The following is a 16,721-nucleotide window of genomic DNA, read 5'->3' on the forward strand; positions in this document are numbered from 1 at the left end:
CGCGGCCGACTTTGTGGATGCCGATACCCGGTTTTGAACCAGGTCAGGTCATGATAAATAGCCGTACATTTCTTTGTCAGGCTACAACAGTAGGTTAAGAAATCTTGGGTGTTTTATTTCCGTTTTCGTACGTTTTAGGTTATATCTGAGATGAGAGGTTTCACAATTATTTTGAAAAACGCAGCTGTGAGGAAGAAACTGTCCGCTTTGTGATTTTGCGCTCGTGTTTGATTTTTGTGGGGAAGAAATGAACTTTGGTCAATTTTGAAATTGCTTGCGTGACCACCAGACGCTGCTTGCAATTAGCATAATTTGCAGTTTGACGATTTTGACAGGTTATCTGTCAACATCACAGTATGCCTCGTCTGCTTAAATATTGGATTCCCAAGGACCCGGTTGTACCCCTAACCCCTTGCAGGGAGACTGGCACAAACCCGATGCATAAAACCATTTATTCCCCGCGTGGGGTGAATAAATCTCCTTTCCTGGTGTGTACATGTCTCCATTTGATACGACAGTAACAAAAATCATTTCCTTGCTATGAACGAACTTCTGCGTCAATCACTTGTCCTACTGAAACAAACATAACAACGATGTATAACCCAAGGCTCTACATACAAACCTATAAAGCTTTATTTCATTTCCTGGCGTTTATAGGGTCTCCAAGTGATAAGACAGTAACAAAAATCTTTGCTTCGCTATGACTTCTACGTCACTTACTTGTCCTTCTGAAACAATCAGAGCAATAATGAACAGCCTAAGGCTTTACGTACAAAACTGACTGTAAAGCTTTGTTTTATGTATATTGATAAGTGCATCGGCCACACACTGAGACCTGAAAAAAATTTTCAGGCTCCCGCCAGAGCCGAAAATTTTCGGCTCAGAGTGGGCCTGCACATCTATATATATTTCACTGCTACTGCTGGACACACATTCCTTTGTTTTATGGTTTATTTAATTTGTTGACATGTACAAGGTCTCTAAGTGATACGACAGCAACAAATATCATTTGCCTTGCTACGAAGTAACTTCTACACGTCACTTGTCCTACTAATTAAAACAATCACAGCAATAATGAATAGCCCGAAGATCTGCGTACAAAACAGTAAAGTTTGGTTTTACAGTCAAAATACCCAGCGCGTGCCACCTAATATTCCGGAATAGTTTTGATTAACGGCGAACGGATTGCATTATTCGTTTCAAACATTCAAATTCAATTTGAATATTGTAAATTATCCAACCGTAAGCACGTGAACACGTGAACCCGTCAAAAAAAAACCAATTTGATTGATTAATTTTTGACAGGTTCACGTGTTCACGTGTTTACGGTTGGATGATTTAAAATATTCAAATTGCATTTGAATGTTTGAAACGAATAATGCAATCCGTTCGCCGTTAATCAAAGCTATTCAGGAATATTAGGCGGCACGCGCTGGGTATTTTGACTGTAATATACGATTACAGCTCATCCTTTGGTGTCTTCTCTTGTTTCTTCTTTTTCTCCGTTTTCGTCAACTCTAGTACTTTAGGGACAACTTCATTCCAGAATGCCACTCTCTCCGCTTGGTATCTACGCTCCACCCTCGGTCGTACATCGAGGACCAGATATTCCTGCTCTTGTTCCGTAAACTTAGGCCACGTGACTGGTGCAGGACCAGAATCGGGTGGATTGGGAGACCTGACAGACGGAATCAATAAAAAATATATGTTAAATGCCAAACGGGTGTGTTTTGAATTTATATACAATTAGCTTCAGTTGTAGCTTGGCACCATGCACGTTTTCCCTTTTGGGTGTTAAGGGCAAACTGTCAGTGAGGTAGAGTAGGTCAAACGTTAAGGTGTTTTAAGGCAACTGGTAGAACGTCTGAAGGTTTCCCAGTTGTCAGAGCACTAGTCCACATAAACCCCGCAATTAACAACGTTCTCGATGATTCTTAGGCCTAATGTCTACTTTGCACCTGCAAGTTAGAAAGTAGTTAACCAGACGAATGCACTGTAGGCACTGTTTGCCCTTGGACGTTATATTTGTCAGCAAAAAGAAGGGTATGAGCCCCTATCCCAGATCTGCAGTGGGCCATTACAGATTACAGCGTCCTGCCCAAAAATACTTTACAAGGACTATGGCTAGGTTCGAGGGGTGCGACTTCTTACATAACCTAAATAAACGCTTAGTATTGTCACAAACTCCAATCACGTTCTTACCCGTATTTGGCAAAGTCTGTCCACAGTTTCATGATATGTAAACTCAGCCCCTTTTCTATCTCTGAGTACTTTGTTACCATCATATTAAGGAATGAGTCTGATATATTCTTGAAAGGTGCACCAAACACAAATCCGTTTTCCATATAATGTACCACGCCCATCCAGTCAGGCACACGCGTATGCACCGGTCTGTGGTCGAACACGTAAACGTAAGGTGCTCGGCCCCCCTATTTAAAATTAAAAAAGTGGAACTTATGATTATAACTGAGTATTTAACGACTGCTCTCTCTTCGATGTAGCGGTGCGCGTGCTACTGGATTTCGAATCAATAAATTACCCGGTCGCAGTAGTAAAATTGTCCATATACACGAAGGCCTCGTCTCCTTAGAACAACTGTAGGCAAAAATCGCCAAGGGACTAGTGAAATCATAAAGTTCTGACAGAAAGAAAGACCCTGAAAGCCAGCCTGGAGAGGTAGGTGTTTAGAGGTGAGAGGTAATAAAAACAACCGAAGTGAATTTTGCAGGCTTCATCGCGCTACCTTAATATTCGAAAGGTTAAAACTAAGAAATCGCATAGAGAGTTACATAATGGGTTAATTCTCGTTATCTACACATAGCAGATAAAGTGCTTTATATGGGTTTTTATCAACTCGTTGCAAAACTTCGAAAAAGTTCATTGCTTCGTTGCGGTCACTCGTTCATTTTCCGGAGTTTTGCAACGGGTAAGACCCTTATTTATGGCTACTGTGTTCTTACCTTTGCCAAAGCTCTGGCCTCGAGCAAGGCGGGTGCAACAAAATCTGCATGACTAGCAATGTCCATCAACGACTGGCGAACGGCGATCTTGTCGTTAGGGTCTGCATGGTTCGTGTACTCAAGAAAAATCATTTCTTCGAGAACCTTGCTTTTCTCTCGAGCATAGGTCAATCCGCCACTTTTTATAAAAAACTCCAACATTTTTGGTTCCATGCCGTCTTTGATATAGTCACGCATTACTAACGCTAACATGGCACCTTCGTTGGAGTTAAAGCCAATAACAACATCAACGTCAGGGTGGAACTGACCTGTTTTGAACAGGATTTCTGGAAGGTCGAGTAAAAAGTTGCCATCTAATGTGGGCCCTACTATATCTAGTGAGCCTACGTAGTTAGGATACGTCAACCCGCGTTGTGCCGTCAGAATCTCTTCGGTAGACTTGCCACGGACGCACTCGACATGATTTGGTCCCAAGCTACAGTTTGTAAGCTTGGCAAACAGTTCTAACTGCTCTGTGTTGGTAACTTTTCCACCGAAAAAAGGAGCAGAAGATGCACCGCTCTGCATTATGGCTTTGTGAAACAAACCTTTCGACAATGGCGAGATCAAATGAAAAGAAACGCTCATTCCTCCTGCACTTTGACCAAATATGGTCACTCTGTTGGGATCGCCGCCGAAGCTTGCAATGTTGGCTTGAATCCACTTAAATGCCAGCACCTGAGTTAAAAATAGTCAATCAGTTCAAATTTATCATTTGGTGAATTACTGCTGCTACCGATGACGAGTTAAGAATGACTATTTGATGATCGGGTAATCGATAAGTAGTGCACAAGTAAACAATAACATCAATTATTATTCATTCAAAATATTTCTTGGTTTCTGATTGGCTTTCAATCCCCGGCTAATTCCAACTAACCGGCTAGCACCGACCAAATTTGGAAGACGCTTCTATTATTGGACGAATGACGTAATAATTATTGGACGATTGACGTCAATCGTCCAATAATTGAAAAATTATTGGACGATTGACGTCACGCAACAACGGCTTTGTACAGAGCTCAGCCGAAGGCGAAAATGGTCGCTAAATTTCAACATTGCGACGAAAAAATGGCCAAAATATTAGATGATAAAGATAGCAAAGACATCAAAAAAGCTTCGAAGGGAAGTCACTTGATTTTTAAAGCTTAACTTCAGGAGAGAAACATCAAAAAACCAGCGACACCGGAGGAATTGGCCACTGTTAGCGAAAATTCTACGCCAAAGTTAGTAGCCATTTTAATTCATTTTGTGTTTTTAGAGCTCTTGGAAATATTCTGAATGAATAATAAAACAATTATTGAATTCGGCTTTCGTATGATATGAAGAATTATGCAGATCTCGGAGGGTGTTATCCGCCTCAGCCGATAACACCCTCCTCGATCTTCATAATTCTTCATATCATACTTAGCCTCATCCAATAATTGGTTATGAATAGTCACTGACATCATTAATCATTCGCTCAAAATGGCAGCGGGCAGAGAGCGATAGCATAGTACAGTCAACTCTCTCCTAACGGACACCTCTATAAGACGGACACCTTTCTAAGACGGACACCTGGTGTTGGTCCCGTCCATGCCGTTTTTCAGTCATTTTGCTGTAACTAAACTCCCTATCAGACGGACACCTCTCTAAAACGGACAGTTGGAGCCGGTCCCGACGGTGTCCGTTTTAGAGAGAGTTGACTGTAACCTCCTTTGGCTAGACCACATTAAAGGCCTGGCCAAACGGAGACGCAAGTAAACGCAACTTTTCAACTTGCGACCACTTACGTCTCCGTTTGGCCAGGACTTGCGTACACGTGCGTTGACTTGCGTTCACGTTAAGTGAGATCAAATTTTCACGCAAGTCAACGCACGTTTTCCACCTGTTTACCTCAAGTAATGCATTGCAGCGCGCGTAGTTGCACTGAAACGGCATTTTTTGACAACTTGTGCGCACTTGCGAGTAAATTTGCGAGTCGTTTGGTCAGCCAACTTTCGACTACTTGCGTCCAGTTACGTTGCCGTTTGGCCAGAGCTTAATGGTGGGTCGCTTATTGCACTCGAGTTCGCAAACACTTCGAGTAGCTTATTGTTTGTGGTAATAAATGCCTAATCAGCACTACTCGTTGATTATCCATTCTACTTAATTGTCGATTTCTTTCGTCTTGTGAATAGATTGTTATGTGGTTGCTATCTCCAGCACAGTACCTGATCTAACATCCCATAATTTCCGTTGTAATCAGTGCCAGGAATGTTTAAGAAGCCAAGAACTCCAAGACGATAGTTGATTGTCACAACTATTACGTCATTGAAGGCCGCCAACACTCCACCAGGGTAAGCTGTTGAACTGCCTAAAGTGAAGCCGCCTTCATGAATAAACACCATCACCGCCAACTTGTCTTCGGTTTTAACAGATGGGACAAACACATTGAGTGAAAGACAATCCTCACTGACATCCTCTACAAAAACAAAAGAAATGTTTTGTTTGTTTGTTTGTTTTTTCCAACTTTAAGTAAGCCTGTCATTGCATGTAAAAACTTAACAACATATTAAGAGCACAGTAGTAGCCACACAACGCTTTTCTCAGATAATATAATCGCTGGCAAGCTGTCTCTGAAAGAACGTCACATTCTCCCAACAGGGACTGTGTCGGGACGTGTAAGCAACACAGGATACTAGTCCTTTTCTTTGTTAGTGAGGGCGCAGCCCATTGGCAGGGGTCAGGGGGAGTTAAATCAGCTTCACCTCACAACTAGGCTTTTGTTTTTTTTTTTTTTTTTTTTTTTTTTTTTTTTTTAAAAATCCACAACAAGACTATTTAACAATTAGACTACTTGCCCTCGTTTTCTATGAGCGAATACTCAACGAGGCGCAGCCGAGTTGACTATCACTCATAGAAAACGAGGGCGAGTAGTCTAATTGTTTTAGTAGAAACTCTTAAAGGACTGCAGTCCAAAAACCTACAATTTTACGTACTTATAAGCCAAAAATGAAGAAAAATTAATCTTTAAATGAGCAAGGAGCGCGCGATCGTTTCCTATCAGCGAATAGAAAAGTTGCCGAGGAACTATCGGCTGATAGTTGCCCCTTAGAAATTTGATGTTCTTAAAACTAGCATATTAGCCCGAGAAGCGATTTGTTTTAAGAACATCAAATTTCCGCGGGGCAACTATCAGCCGATAGTTCCTCGACAGAAACACTCTATTGTTAAAATAGAAAACAGTGGGAGAACCAATCAGATTCGCAGATTTTCAATAGAACACGGCTGAGTTTCTACTAATAAGCAATAGAGAGTGAATGCGACGAGAAGATATCTACAACTACTTATAACTTCCTCCATTTATTTTTGTTTTCAGTTCACTGCACTGGCTCATTATCTCAGGAAGATGGCGGGGCCATTCTAGTTGGGGAGGAGGTCTTTAACAAAACAGAGCCTTAAGTCTTGCGTGACTCTGTGAAAAATTTTCTATTCTTATCCATTTTCTGCTAGCATTGGTTTGCACTCCGAGATGATAATAAAACAATTACGACACTGAACGTTTTCGCGAAGAAACGACGAAGGCAAGTTGAAAGAAAAGTATAATACCACAGGTACCCCAAGATCTATGGGAGATATAGACCGTGTCACCTTTGTTCAGCGTTGTGCGAGTGTTGTAATTTGAGCGTCACGGCGGCCGTTGCGTAACAGCGAAATTATAAGGATTTGTATGGGAAATAACGATCCCTACGTTAATTCAAAAATGTGAACGAGTTTTTAATAAAAAAAAACCTACCTAAAGTCCTCTGTCTGTTGTTCTTTCTCCTATGTGATTTTTGGAGCGATTTAGCGCGATTCCAGTGAAGTTACAGTTCCATTGCCCTTTCTCTCTGTATATCCTTTATGGAGAGAAAGGCAATGGAACTATAACTCACTGGAATCGCGCTAAATCCGGCTCCAAAAACCACATACGAGAAAGAACAACTGAGACAGAGGACTTTAGGTAGGTTATTTTTTATTAAAAACTCGTTCACATTTTTTGAATTAACGAAGGGATCGTTATTTCCCATACAAAAATTATTTTTTCCTTATAATTTCGCTGTTACGCAACCGCCGCCGTGACGCTCAAATTGCAACACTCGCACAACGCTGAACAAAGGTGACACGGTCTATATCTCCCATAGAGCTTGAGGTATCTGTGATAGTACAAGTAGTCTTGGTTCTTACATTTCCGTCACGCTACACGCATGGTGAAAACAAAACACTTTTGCCTGTCTTGCATATTTTCACCAAGAATACATTATTTCAAATAACCAAACCACAAACTAAAATGAAAGCAACACTTTCTCAACAAAAATAATTAGTGCTGCGGTATGTCAATGTCATTGTTTGTATACCATTTGATGAAATATTGGCCTAACAACATCACTGTGTATAAATTTGCATTTGTAGTGTCCATCGTGAAAAGAATTTTTACTCAGAATCTAATTTAACTGTGAAAACTAACTGGGGACACATATCGATTTTTGCAAATGAAATATAATTAACGCCTGTAAACCTAACATTTATTAATTTCAATATTTTTCTTCGAAATATTTGCAGATTTACAAACGTGACAAGAAACACGATGAACCTCTTTGTTATGACAGTGGAACCTCGATATAACGAATGGCCAAGGGACTGGCAAAATATGTTCACTATAACGAGGTTTCGTTATATATATCGAGGTTCTTTTCCATATCTTTCACTATTACTGGGGGAAGAATATCGTTCGTTATATCGAGTACTTCGCTAAATAGAAGTTCCTTAAATCGAGGTTCCACTGTACTTGTCACTCCACTGTTTACCATATCATATTTGTCACTTTTAACCCCATATTGTATTTTACTTGCTTTTGTTTTGATATGTTGCTCAATCGTTTGTCGTTTCTCCGTTGTCTACTTTGGGTAATAAATGGCACGCAATGCATGCAGAAGCGATGACGTTTCACAAGGGGTCTTACATAATTATTAGGAAATTTTGTCAAAAACGTATCGTAAATAAAAGAAGCTGACACCTTGTGCGTGAAAAAGACTGTTATCCAACTGCAGCTTACATTTTTCAAACATAAGAAGCAATGTAAGTGATTGTATAAATAGCATAGCATAGTTAGGATCTGATTGAATTTAAATAAATACAGTACTTTTAAATTCACAGGCAAAAGATGCAATTAATACATTTTCTTTGTAGATTTGCTCAATTGAACAACAGTTATATTTTATATTATATTCTAAATTTTTTTTAGATTTCCCTATGTTGTCTCAACAGAGATTGCGTTATATTATAGTGTGACATCTGATGAACGACATACGATACGCGCTAGCTTTTAAAGAAAGGTCAAACGGTCTCTTGCTCACAGCGGCCCTTGAATTATAAGAATTAGAAATTTCTGTCTACTAAATCTAATAGATCCCATCATTTATAATTTATCTCCTTCGTTTATACATTGTAGTGTTCCATTTTAACTGCACGGGAGTATTTTGATTTCTGTTCGATCGCGACAGACTAAAAGAGCCCGTCGTGCCATGGCAATAAGCGATTACGTCATCGCTTAAAAAGAGTAAATTGGCGTATTATTTTTATATTTTTACGTAATAGATCAATTCGTAGCAGGGTCTGAAGAAAAAACTCCTGTATACCGTGTTGCACTTTAGATATCTCAAGGCCCCGAATTTGAATTTTTTAAAACCCCCAGATGGCAGCGTAATGAATTATTTCGTTGTCATGAGCTTACCTAACTGAACATCCATCCCAGGAAGAGGCACTGGATTCTGCGGGCACGAGGCTCCATACTCTGTAACGTGTTTTGTTCCAGACCAAGATTTGACGGGCTTTGGAGCTGTAAACCTCAATTCTCCCACCGGAGGTTCAGCATACGGGATACCAAGATACTCGTGCACTGATTTGCCATGTGGAAGAGTCTCAATCTTGCCAACAACTGCACCAGACTCGGTCTGTACGACGGGAGAACGTTGGTTTTCGTCGAGTTCCGCTCGGGTTAAATTAATACATGCATAAAGCACAGCACAGGCCACGGTTATACACAAAAACGAAGGTAACTTCATATCGAAGGGTGGTTTGCTTTTGCTCGGTGCTGTTTTGCTGTTCTAAAGTGTTTGCCAAAGTGAAGCCTGTGCATGTGGGCTTTTTATATAAGGTTTTACGTCACGCGACTTTTCGACTGGTGACATCACCGTATTCGTATGTTATCCCATGTTATCCTGAATATTAGTGGCCAGCGTCGCGTGTAACGCAAGGTGTGATCCGCACATGTACAAGGCTTACAAAAGAAATATCATAGCTCGAGTATGGAGGCGCTTCTTCGTTACTCACTTATCTCAGTTGTGGTATGTTTTCTTGTTGTCGGGCCGCAAATAACCCAAGCCGAACAAGACGAATCAGCACCAGCACCTGCTCCAACCGTGGAGACCGAGGCTGGAGCAGTCGTGGGCAAGATCGAGTCTCTTCCGCTCGGTAAATCGGCGTATGAGTACCTTGGCATCCCATATGCAGAACCTCCAGTGGGAGACTTGAGGTTTGTGGCGCCCAAACCCGGAAGACCTTGGTCTGGAATAAGAAATGCAACGAGTTATGGAAAAGCTTGCCCGCGGCCGACTTTGTGGATGCCGATACCCGGTTTTGAACCAGGTCAGGTCATTTTAGCCGTACATTTCTTTGTCATGATCAGGCTACAACAGTAGGTTAAGAAATCTTGGTTGTTTTATTTCCATTTTCGTATGTTTTAGGTTATATCTGAGATAAGAGGTTTCACAAATATTTTGAAAAACGCAGTAGTGAGGAAGAAACTGTCCGCTTTGTGATTTTGCGCTCGTGTTCGATTTTTGAGGGGGGAAAACGAACTATGATCGATTTTGAAATCGCTTGCGTGACCATCAGACGCTGCTTGCAATTAGCATAATTTGCAGTTTGACGATTTTGACAGGTTATCTGTCAACATCACAGTATACATTATTCGATTGTTATTCCAAGACGCGCTATTCACGCTCCATCTCTAAAAGGTGCATCGATCGACTGGGACGATTTATATAGCAGTTTTGTTCGTTCTTCAATCTTGTGATATTCTCAGTGGAGAGCACTGTAATATTATAAATATTGTCAGTATTCCTGTTCTGTTCATTGAAATATATTTAAATTTTAGTTTCGCAAAACAAACAGCATGTTATGAATAATTTAGCCAATTGTTTTGCAGGATCTTGCACCCAACTGAAAATAAATGACAATCGCTCCATTCGCCCTAGATAGGGTTGAAAGTCTTCTCTTCTGGGGAATCTTTGTTTGCTCGAAGTTATTTTTATAATATAGCTTATAAATTCAAATAGAAAATGTAGTTAGGATGGTTTTAAACATATATTATCTTCAGGGCATTCGCGCGCTTTCCATCCCGGTTACGTTTGGACAACTAGACTGGACTACTGAAATTACTCAAAACGTTCCGTGCGGCTAACAGCCTCGCTAACGTAACTTTCTTTGCATGCTCGCCTACGCCAAGAAGTTACAGAATAATTGTGATTTTTGACATAGAAGTTAACATATATGTTTTTCCAGGTCATGAGGCTTTTTTAATTGAATGATATATCTAGCCTGCGTTCAAAAAGAGCGCCTGATCACAGGGTTATGGTATTTCTTAAAGCTGGATCTTACTGAGGAAAGTTCTTTTTTTTTAATTATAACCAAATACCAATTACTTGACGTTTGAATTATGTCATTATATTTTATTTACATTTTAGTTTTTTTTTTCAATTCCAGAACCAGAAAGCGAGGACTGTCTCTTCCTTAATGTGTTTGTTCCATCAACAATCAAACCCGATGACAAGATGGCGGTGATGGTGTGGATTCATGGCGGCGGGTTCTCTTACAGTTCATCAACAGAATTCCCAGCAGGCATTCTTGCATCCTTTAATGACGTCATCATAGTAACTATAAACTACCGGCTGGGAATACTGGGTTTCTTCAACATACCAGACACTGAAATCAAGGGCAATTATGGAATGTTGGACCAGGTACATAACTTGTCATAACTAGAAATAACCAGAAAACAGAAAAGTTTGAGAATCCAAATTAGATCTAATTATAACTGGACCAATTTACTTGTCATGCATTGCTTTTTAAGGCATCAAAGAAAACCACCTTGTTAAATAGCACTTTAATGTGCCAAAGCATTGAATGAATTACCAATTCTGCCAGTCTTTTGACTCTATCTTAAATATTTTTAAGATGATCTTTACGTTATTCTAAAAATTACATCTGATAATTTTGATAGCATAGTTGGCATTTGATTTACGAAAAACCTGTGGTGTTCTTTTGACAATCTATAACATTCATTGATCAAGGATATCACAGGTAATAAAGCAGACGTTTTGTTTTTTCTTTCATATCTTTGCATAACAATGTGTCCAAAAGAACATTGCAAACTTTGGACAGGAGCTTTGGAGGCCATTTTGATTTGATTCAAAACATTCTTCCCAAACCCTGCGGGATTTTTTTTTTTTCATAAACTACTCATCACGAATCAAGGGTATCCGAAATAGTAAAGCAGTCTCTCTTTGCCGTCTTCATTCCTTACAGGAGAGAATAGGATATCCACCGTAGCTATCCACAGAACTCTACTTGTCGCAATTTTCTCAGCCTCTAGCCAGACAGGTTCTTTGCTTCCAGTCCTTCTAGAGTGTAGCACTTTCATGGTTGCTTGGGTCGATCCCTCTACCTGGAACTCTGGGGGTTCCATTCAAAGGCAGTAATAAAGCGGTATTGTTGTTTTATATTTCAGATCCTTGCATTACAATGGGTCCAAAAAAATATCGCAAGCTTTGGCGGTGATCCTTATAGAGTGACCATATTTGGTCAAAGTGCTGGCGCGGTATCCGTGTCCCTTCAGTTGCTGTCACCTCTGTCTCAAGGCTTATTCCAAAGAGTCATTATCGAGAGCGGCCCGGCCACGTACCCCTTGTACAGCGGAAAAGTGAAAGACACAAAGCATTTGGAGATGTTTGCCAATCTGGTAAACTGCAGTCTGGGTCCACAGCTGGTTTCATGCGTGAGGGGCAAAGTTGTTAAAGACATTTTGAAAGTGCAAAGCCAAATTATCTATCCCATGTACCGTGGTCCACAAGACATCGCCGGTCCTGTTGTCGATGGCGAATTCTTACCAGATCTACCAGACGAACTGTTAAAAAATGGCAACTTTCACCATAATGTTGATGTTATGATAGGCACTACGTCCAATGAAGGTGCTCTGTATGCGATGTTGCCACCAGATCAGGTCGAGAACGGAGTTGAAAGAGAATTGTTCGAGTCTTTTATCAAGGGTAGCGTTGTCTTTGCTCGTGGGAGAAACGCACTGGCTGAAGACGCTGTTCTGAACGAGTATACTGACCATACTGACCCGGAAAACAAGCTCACTCGGCGTCGATTGATGTTTGAATGTCCTGGCGATTTTGCATTTGTTGCACCCACGCAACGGGATGCTAAAGCTTATGCAAAGGTATTCAGTTTTTAGCTTCTTATAGGTTGATTTGTTCGTAATCTTAACTAATAAGTCTTTCAAAACCATTCAAAAACTGAGTCATGCCCAATGCAGTAGCTAATACTTTGACTGAATACTTGTAGCATCGTCAAAACATTAGTGTCCTTTGCATGTTTGTTGACCGATATCCAGCCCTTAACAACATAAATGCATGCACCTCAGCTCCTTGTACGCTCACTGCTCATTCCAACACTACTAATAGTCTACAAAACCAACACTACTAAATTCCAATTCGATCTGGAATCAGTGGGATCATTGCAGCTCTCGCGATCGTAAGCTTGTAATCCTACAGGTCCTCTAGTGTAGCAGTTGCTATTGTTTTGGGGGCTAGGGGCATTTTTCCTAGGCCTACTCTGGGACCCAAAGTCGCCGTAACTTTGGGCGACTTAAGGCGCCTTTAGGCGATTTTAGCTTATTTTGTCCAAAATTACGGGCGATTTGGGGCGATTTAAGGCGATTTTGGGCAACTTTGGGCGATTTTGAGCGACTTTAGGCAACTTTAGGTGACCTTTTAGGCAATTTTTGGTGACCGACCAAAGTACAGTTGTGGTACACATGTACATGGGAATCATCATGGTACACCATAAAGCATTGTTACAGAAAATATCTATACTTAGAGCGACTTTGGGCGAATTAGGCGACTTTGGGCGACTTTAGGCGATTTTGGGCGATTTTGGGTCCCAGAGTAGGCCTTTTCCTGTTGTTTGTTCTATTGCCCTCCGGAAAGGTCGCAAGCCATTCATGCGAGACAATGTGAGAGCTGCTACATCGCCCTCAAGAAAAGCCACAATGTGGAAGATGCCACTGTAAATTCCCATTTATTTTATTTTTTATTTATTTATTCCTTTCTCTCCATGGTCACTTATGTCCAAGATTGAACGTAGGTATTGTTTAATGAGTACTTCATGTTTCCATATTACTTCATATTTGAAAAAATTTGGTGTGTTTTGGTGAATTTTTATTAATAAGGACACTTTGTGATGCCTGTCACGAGGAACGTGCATCTCATTAGCGTTCAATCCTGGACATATCTGTCTATGGTGTGACTTGAGAAAGCTTATTTTTTTCAGGAAGGACTAAAGACCTTCGCTTACTTGTTTGACCACACTCCAGTGCATACTCCGTACCCAGACTGGGTTGGCGTAACTCATGGTATGGAACAAGGTTTCCTGTTTGGAGCACCTTTTAAGACGCTGTCCTGGTTCTTATCAATGCTAGCGCCAAAATATTCGGAAACAGAGAAGGACTTTAGCCTGTACATTATGGAGCTGTGGACGAACTTTGCCAAGAATGGGTAAGGAAATTAACAGACTACATTGTACATTAATATTGAGTAACTCGGTCGAAAAGTTTACATTAAGAACTTCTCAAAGAATAACGAAAGAGTACAATACTATGAGCACGACTCTAATTTTAACTGAGGGCGTGCTCAAAATCACGCGTCACTCCAACCTTTTTCGCAGAACGTTTATTTTCATTGGTCAGAAGCATAAAATGCAAGGGTTCTGGGAACGAGATTAGTTTGAAAGTAGAAAGAAGCACTCGTTCTTGTTCTTTGTGTTCTTTTAGGTAATCACGAGCGTAAGATTATATGAAAGAACTACTGGAGCATGTATGATATACAGAGATGATGATCATCCTCTTTTGTGATATTAAAGTATGTTGGAACACCTCACTTCTAATGGGAATAATCTATTGTCACGAGCTTTCTTGTACATAATTTCATGTTACCTGAAGAAGCTCTCTTTGTCTTATACAGAGTCTCCACTCGACTAAAAATCAATTCACCGGTCCTTGAGATAGCCCACAATAGAGACTTACGACTAACCAACGTTGAACTCACTAGCGAGCTTTTTTCCAAAAGTAAGGTAGAGGTAGACAGAATCCCCACTTATTGATGACATTTTCCTTTCCTTAGGTCTCCCAATCCACTGGCAGAGTCCGCATTCTCTCAGGTCACATGGCCTCAATTTACCGAGGATGAACAAGCTATTATTGTCCTCGACATGAAACCGAGGGTAGAACATGGATCATACAAAGCAGATAAGGTTACCTTCTGGAATGAAGTTTTTCCAAAATTGATTCAAGAGGGAAAGAAAGATGAAGAAGAGTCCGAGGAAGAAACATCGAAAGATGAGTTGTAGATCTAGATGTGCTTCAGTGCAAGAACAGCACATGATAACATAACTTGCTAGTGAAAACGAAACAAAAATTCCGTACAAAAGTAGTCCTTATTAGTTTAGCTTTTTGAATTATATTACCTCGTAGCACATCTATTTCAATTGATAAACAAGTCAAACGGTGTAGCTATCGCTGCTTTAGGTGACCTTCATGTAAACAACACGAATGAACCGAGAAGAAGTTTACAAGCCCGGTGTAACAAGTCAAAAAATGTGTTCACCTGACTGATTCAGTGGTATATGCAAAACACCTCAAAATTTGTTTTTATGTACTAACTTAAAAACTTCATTTTACGTCAATCAAAGAAATTGTTATTTTATTGCTAGTTACATTTTTCAAGATTCTTATACCTTTAATTTGTTGCAAGACGTTGCATTGAGAAATAACTAGAAATATTACTACGGATCTTCGAAAAGCCAAAGACCTTCATTTTTTCACAGTGCTGCTATAACTTCCTTCAGTCATGGTCTGTTTCAATGTAAACTCTATTCATAGACATTAAATTATTGGAGGGGTGTTTTTTTTGGGGGGGTTTTTTTTTATTTTTTTGATATAAAGAAATAAAAAAAAAAAAAAAAAAAAAAAAAATTATAAAAAAAAAAAAAAAAAAAAAAAAGGATTGTAATATTCCCCAAGGTGCCTAATGTGTTCATTATAAACACGTAATCTGCTGTATTACAGCGCTTTGTTTGCAATAAAGGGCGTTGGTGCTTATACTGACTTTGTATTTGATTACTGTGTAGGGGTCTGGTCCGTTCGGGTGTCTTTTTGAACAGCTTGTTGAGCTCCGATTCAGTGCCTCAGTCAAGTGCCACAATCAACATTTTCCTAGGGAAAGTGTATCATTTGGTTTGCATATAATTATGTCAAAATAAAACTTATATTGATCGCGACTGGACATATAAAAGGCCAAATTAGAATTTAACAAAAAACTATAGTCGACAAGAGTTGTTGACTATTGTTGAGGCAGTGATTTGCAGTAGCGGATCGAATATGCCAGCGGTAACCCAGCGATGGGCTAATGTTCAATGTACAGGATCAGATGTACGCTCGCTCAACAGCCGCCATTTTAATTTGTGCTTTGCAACTTAATCGAGAAAATAATACAGTAAGCGCCGGCGCGCTGTTACAAGTATCGATAAAACCTGTTAAACAGGCTCTAAACCAGTCTAAACCAAATCTTTTGACTGATTTTATAACTTTTTCTTTGCTCCTGTCTCCAAGAGCTACTTTATTGTTAAAAATGATCGCGCTTTATAATTGAGCTTGTAAACATAACGGTTTTGTCAGGAAACTACGAGACACAGAAGTTTAATATAAGCACTGAGTATATTGATTATTTCATGGTGTGTAACTATAAATTGCATCAATTGTATCAAGAATGGTAAAGCTAACAATTATAACTATATTGCAATTACCGATCAGGTAACCGAAATGTATTTATGTACGGGATGCATGTGGCTTGCTTCCCAGTAATGCGCACCGTATCTCGTCTACTCGAAAGTCTCGAAAGAGAAACTGATGATGTGGTATAAGTTACTTCAACTTTTAGGCTCCGACATAACAGGAACTCAAATGAAAAACATGATCCCTATATAAAGGAAATGACTGTTTACTCGAGTCTCTTTTCGACATGTTATCCATACCGAGCGGAAATGAAACAGAGAAAGCTGACAAACCTCAACCTTTTCGGTTCATGTGTAAAAACCTGTGAAACTCACCAGTGACATAAACAAAGAACGACCAAGACAGCAAAGAACCTCGAAACAACATAGAGAAGGAACAACTGAATTTCAGTGCTTCCATTTTGAAATAAGCAGTATCAAGAATTAATTTTTCGAGCTTGGAAAGCTAAGCATCCGGTGCTCTAGTCATGTTATGAAAGTGCTGACACTTGAAATTTTCTATCGCTTTTTAGCTAAGATATTGTTCCTCTTTCGCCGGATACAGCTTCTGCACGTGATTTCTGGTGAACAAAATAAAAATAACTATTTATGTCA

The 16,721-nt window shown here is 39.9% G+C and overlaps 2 protein-coding genes across 2 annotated transcripts; one reads left to right on the forward strand and one right to left on the reverse strand.

Moving 5' to 3' along the window:
- Positions 1-937: 937 nt before the first annotated feature.
- LOC144656401 (cholinesterase-like) lies at positions 938-9,061 on the reverse strand. The gene is made up of 5 exons (XM_078516625.1): positions 8,731-9,061; positions 5,189-5,439; positions 2,961-3,677; positions 2,203-2,429; positions 938-1,678 (listed from the first exon to the last, which is right to left on the reverse strand). The coding sequence occupies exons 1-5, from the start codon at positions 9,059-9,061 to the stop codon at positions 1,459-1,461; spliced, it is 1,746 nt and encodes a 581-aa protein (XP_078372751.1). The 3' UTR covers positions 938-1,458.
- Positions 9,062-9,254: 193 nt separating this feature from the next.
- Positions 9,255-15,214, forward strand: LOC144656399 (acetylcholinesterase-like). The gene is made up of 5 exons (XM_078516623.1): positions 9,255-9,644; positions 10,764-11,017; positions 11,785-12,498; positions 13,611-13,834; positions 14,459-15,214. Exons 1-5 carry the CDS (start codon positions 9,305-9,307, stop codon positions 14,682-14,684), a joined length of 1,758 nt encoding a protein of 585 aa, XP_078372749.1. The 5' UTR covers positions 9,255-9,304; the 3' UTR covers positions 14,685-15,214.
- Positions 15,215-16,721: the final 1,507 nt, after the last annotated feature.

The sequence above is a fragment of the Oculina patagonica genome, chromosome 6 (assembly GCF_052425735.1).
Source record: "Oculina patagonica isolate OP01 chromosome 6, crgOcupat, whole genome shotgun sequence".
In the NCBI taxonomy this organism is placed as follows: domain Eukaryota; kingdom Metazoa; phylum Cnidaria; class Anthozoa; order Scleractinia; family Oculinidae; genus Oculina; species Oculina patagonica.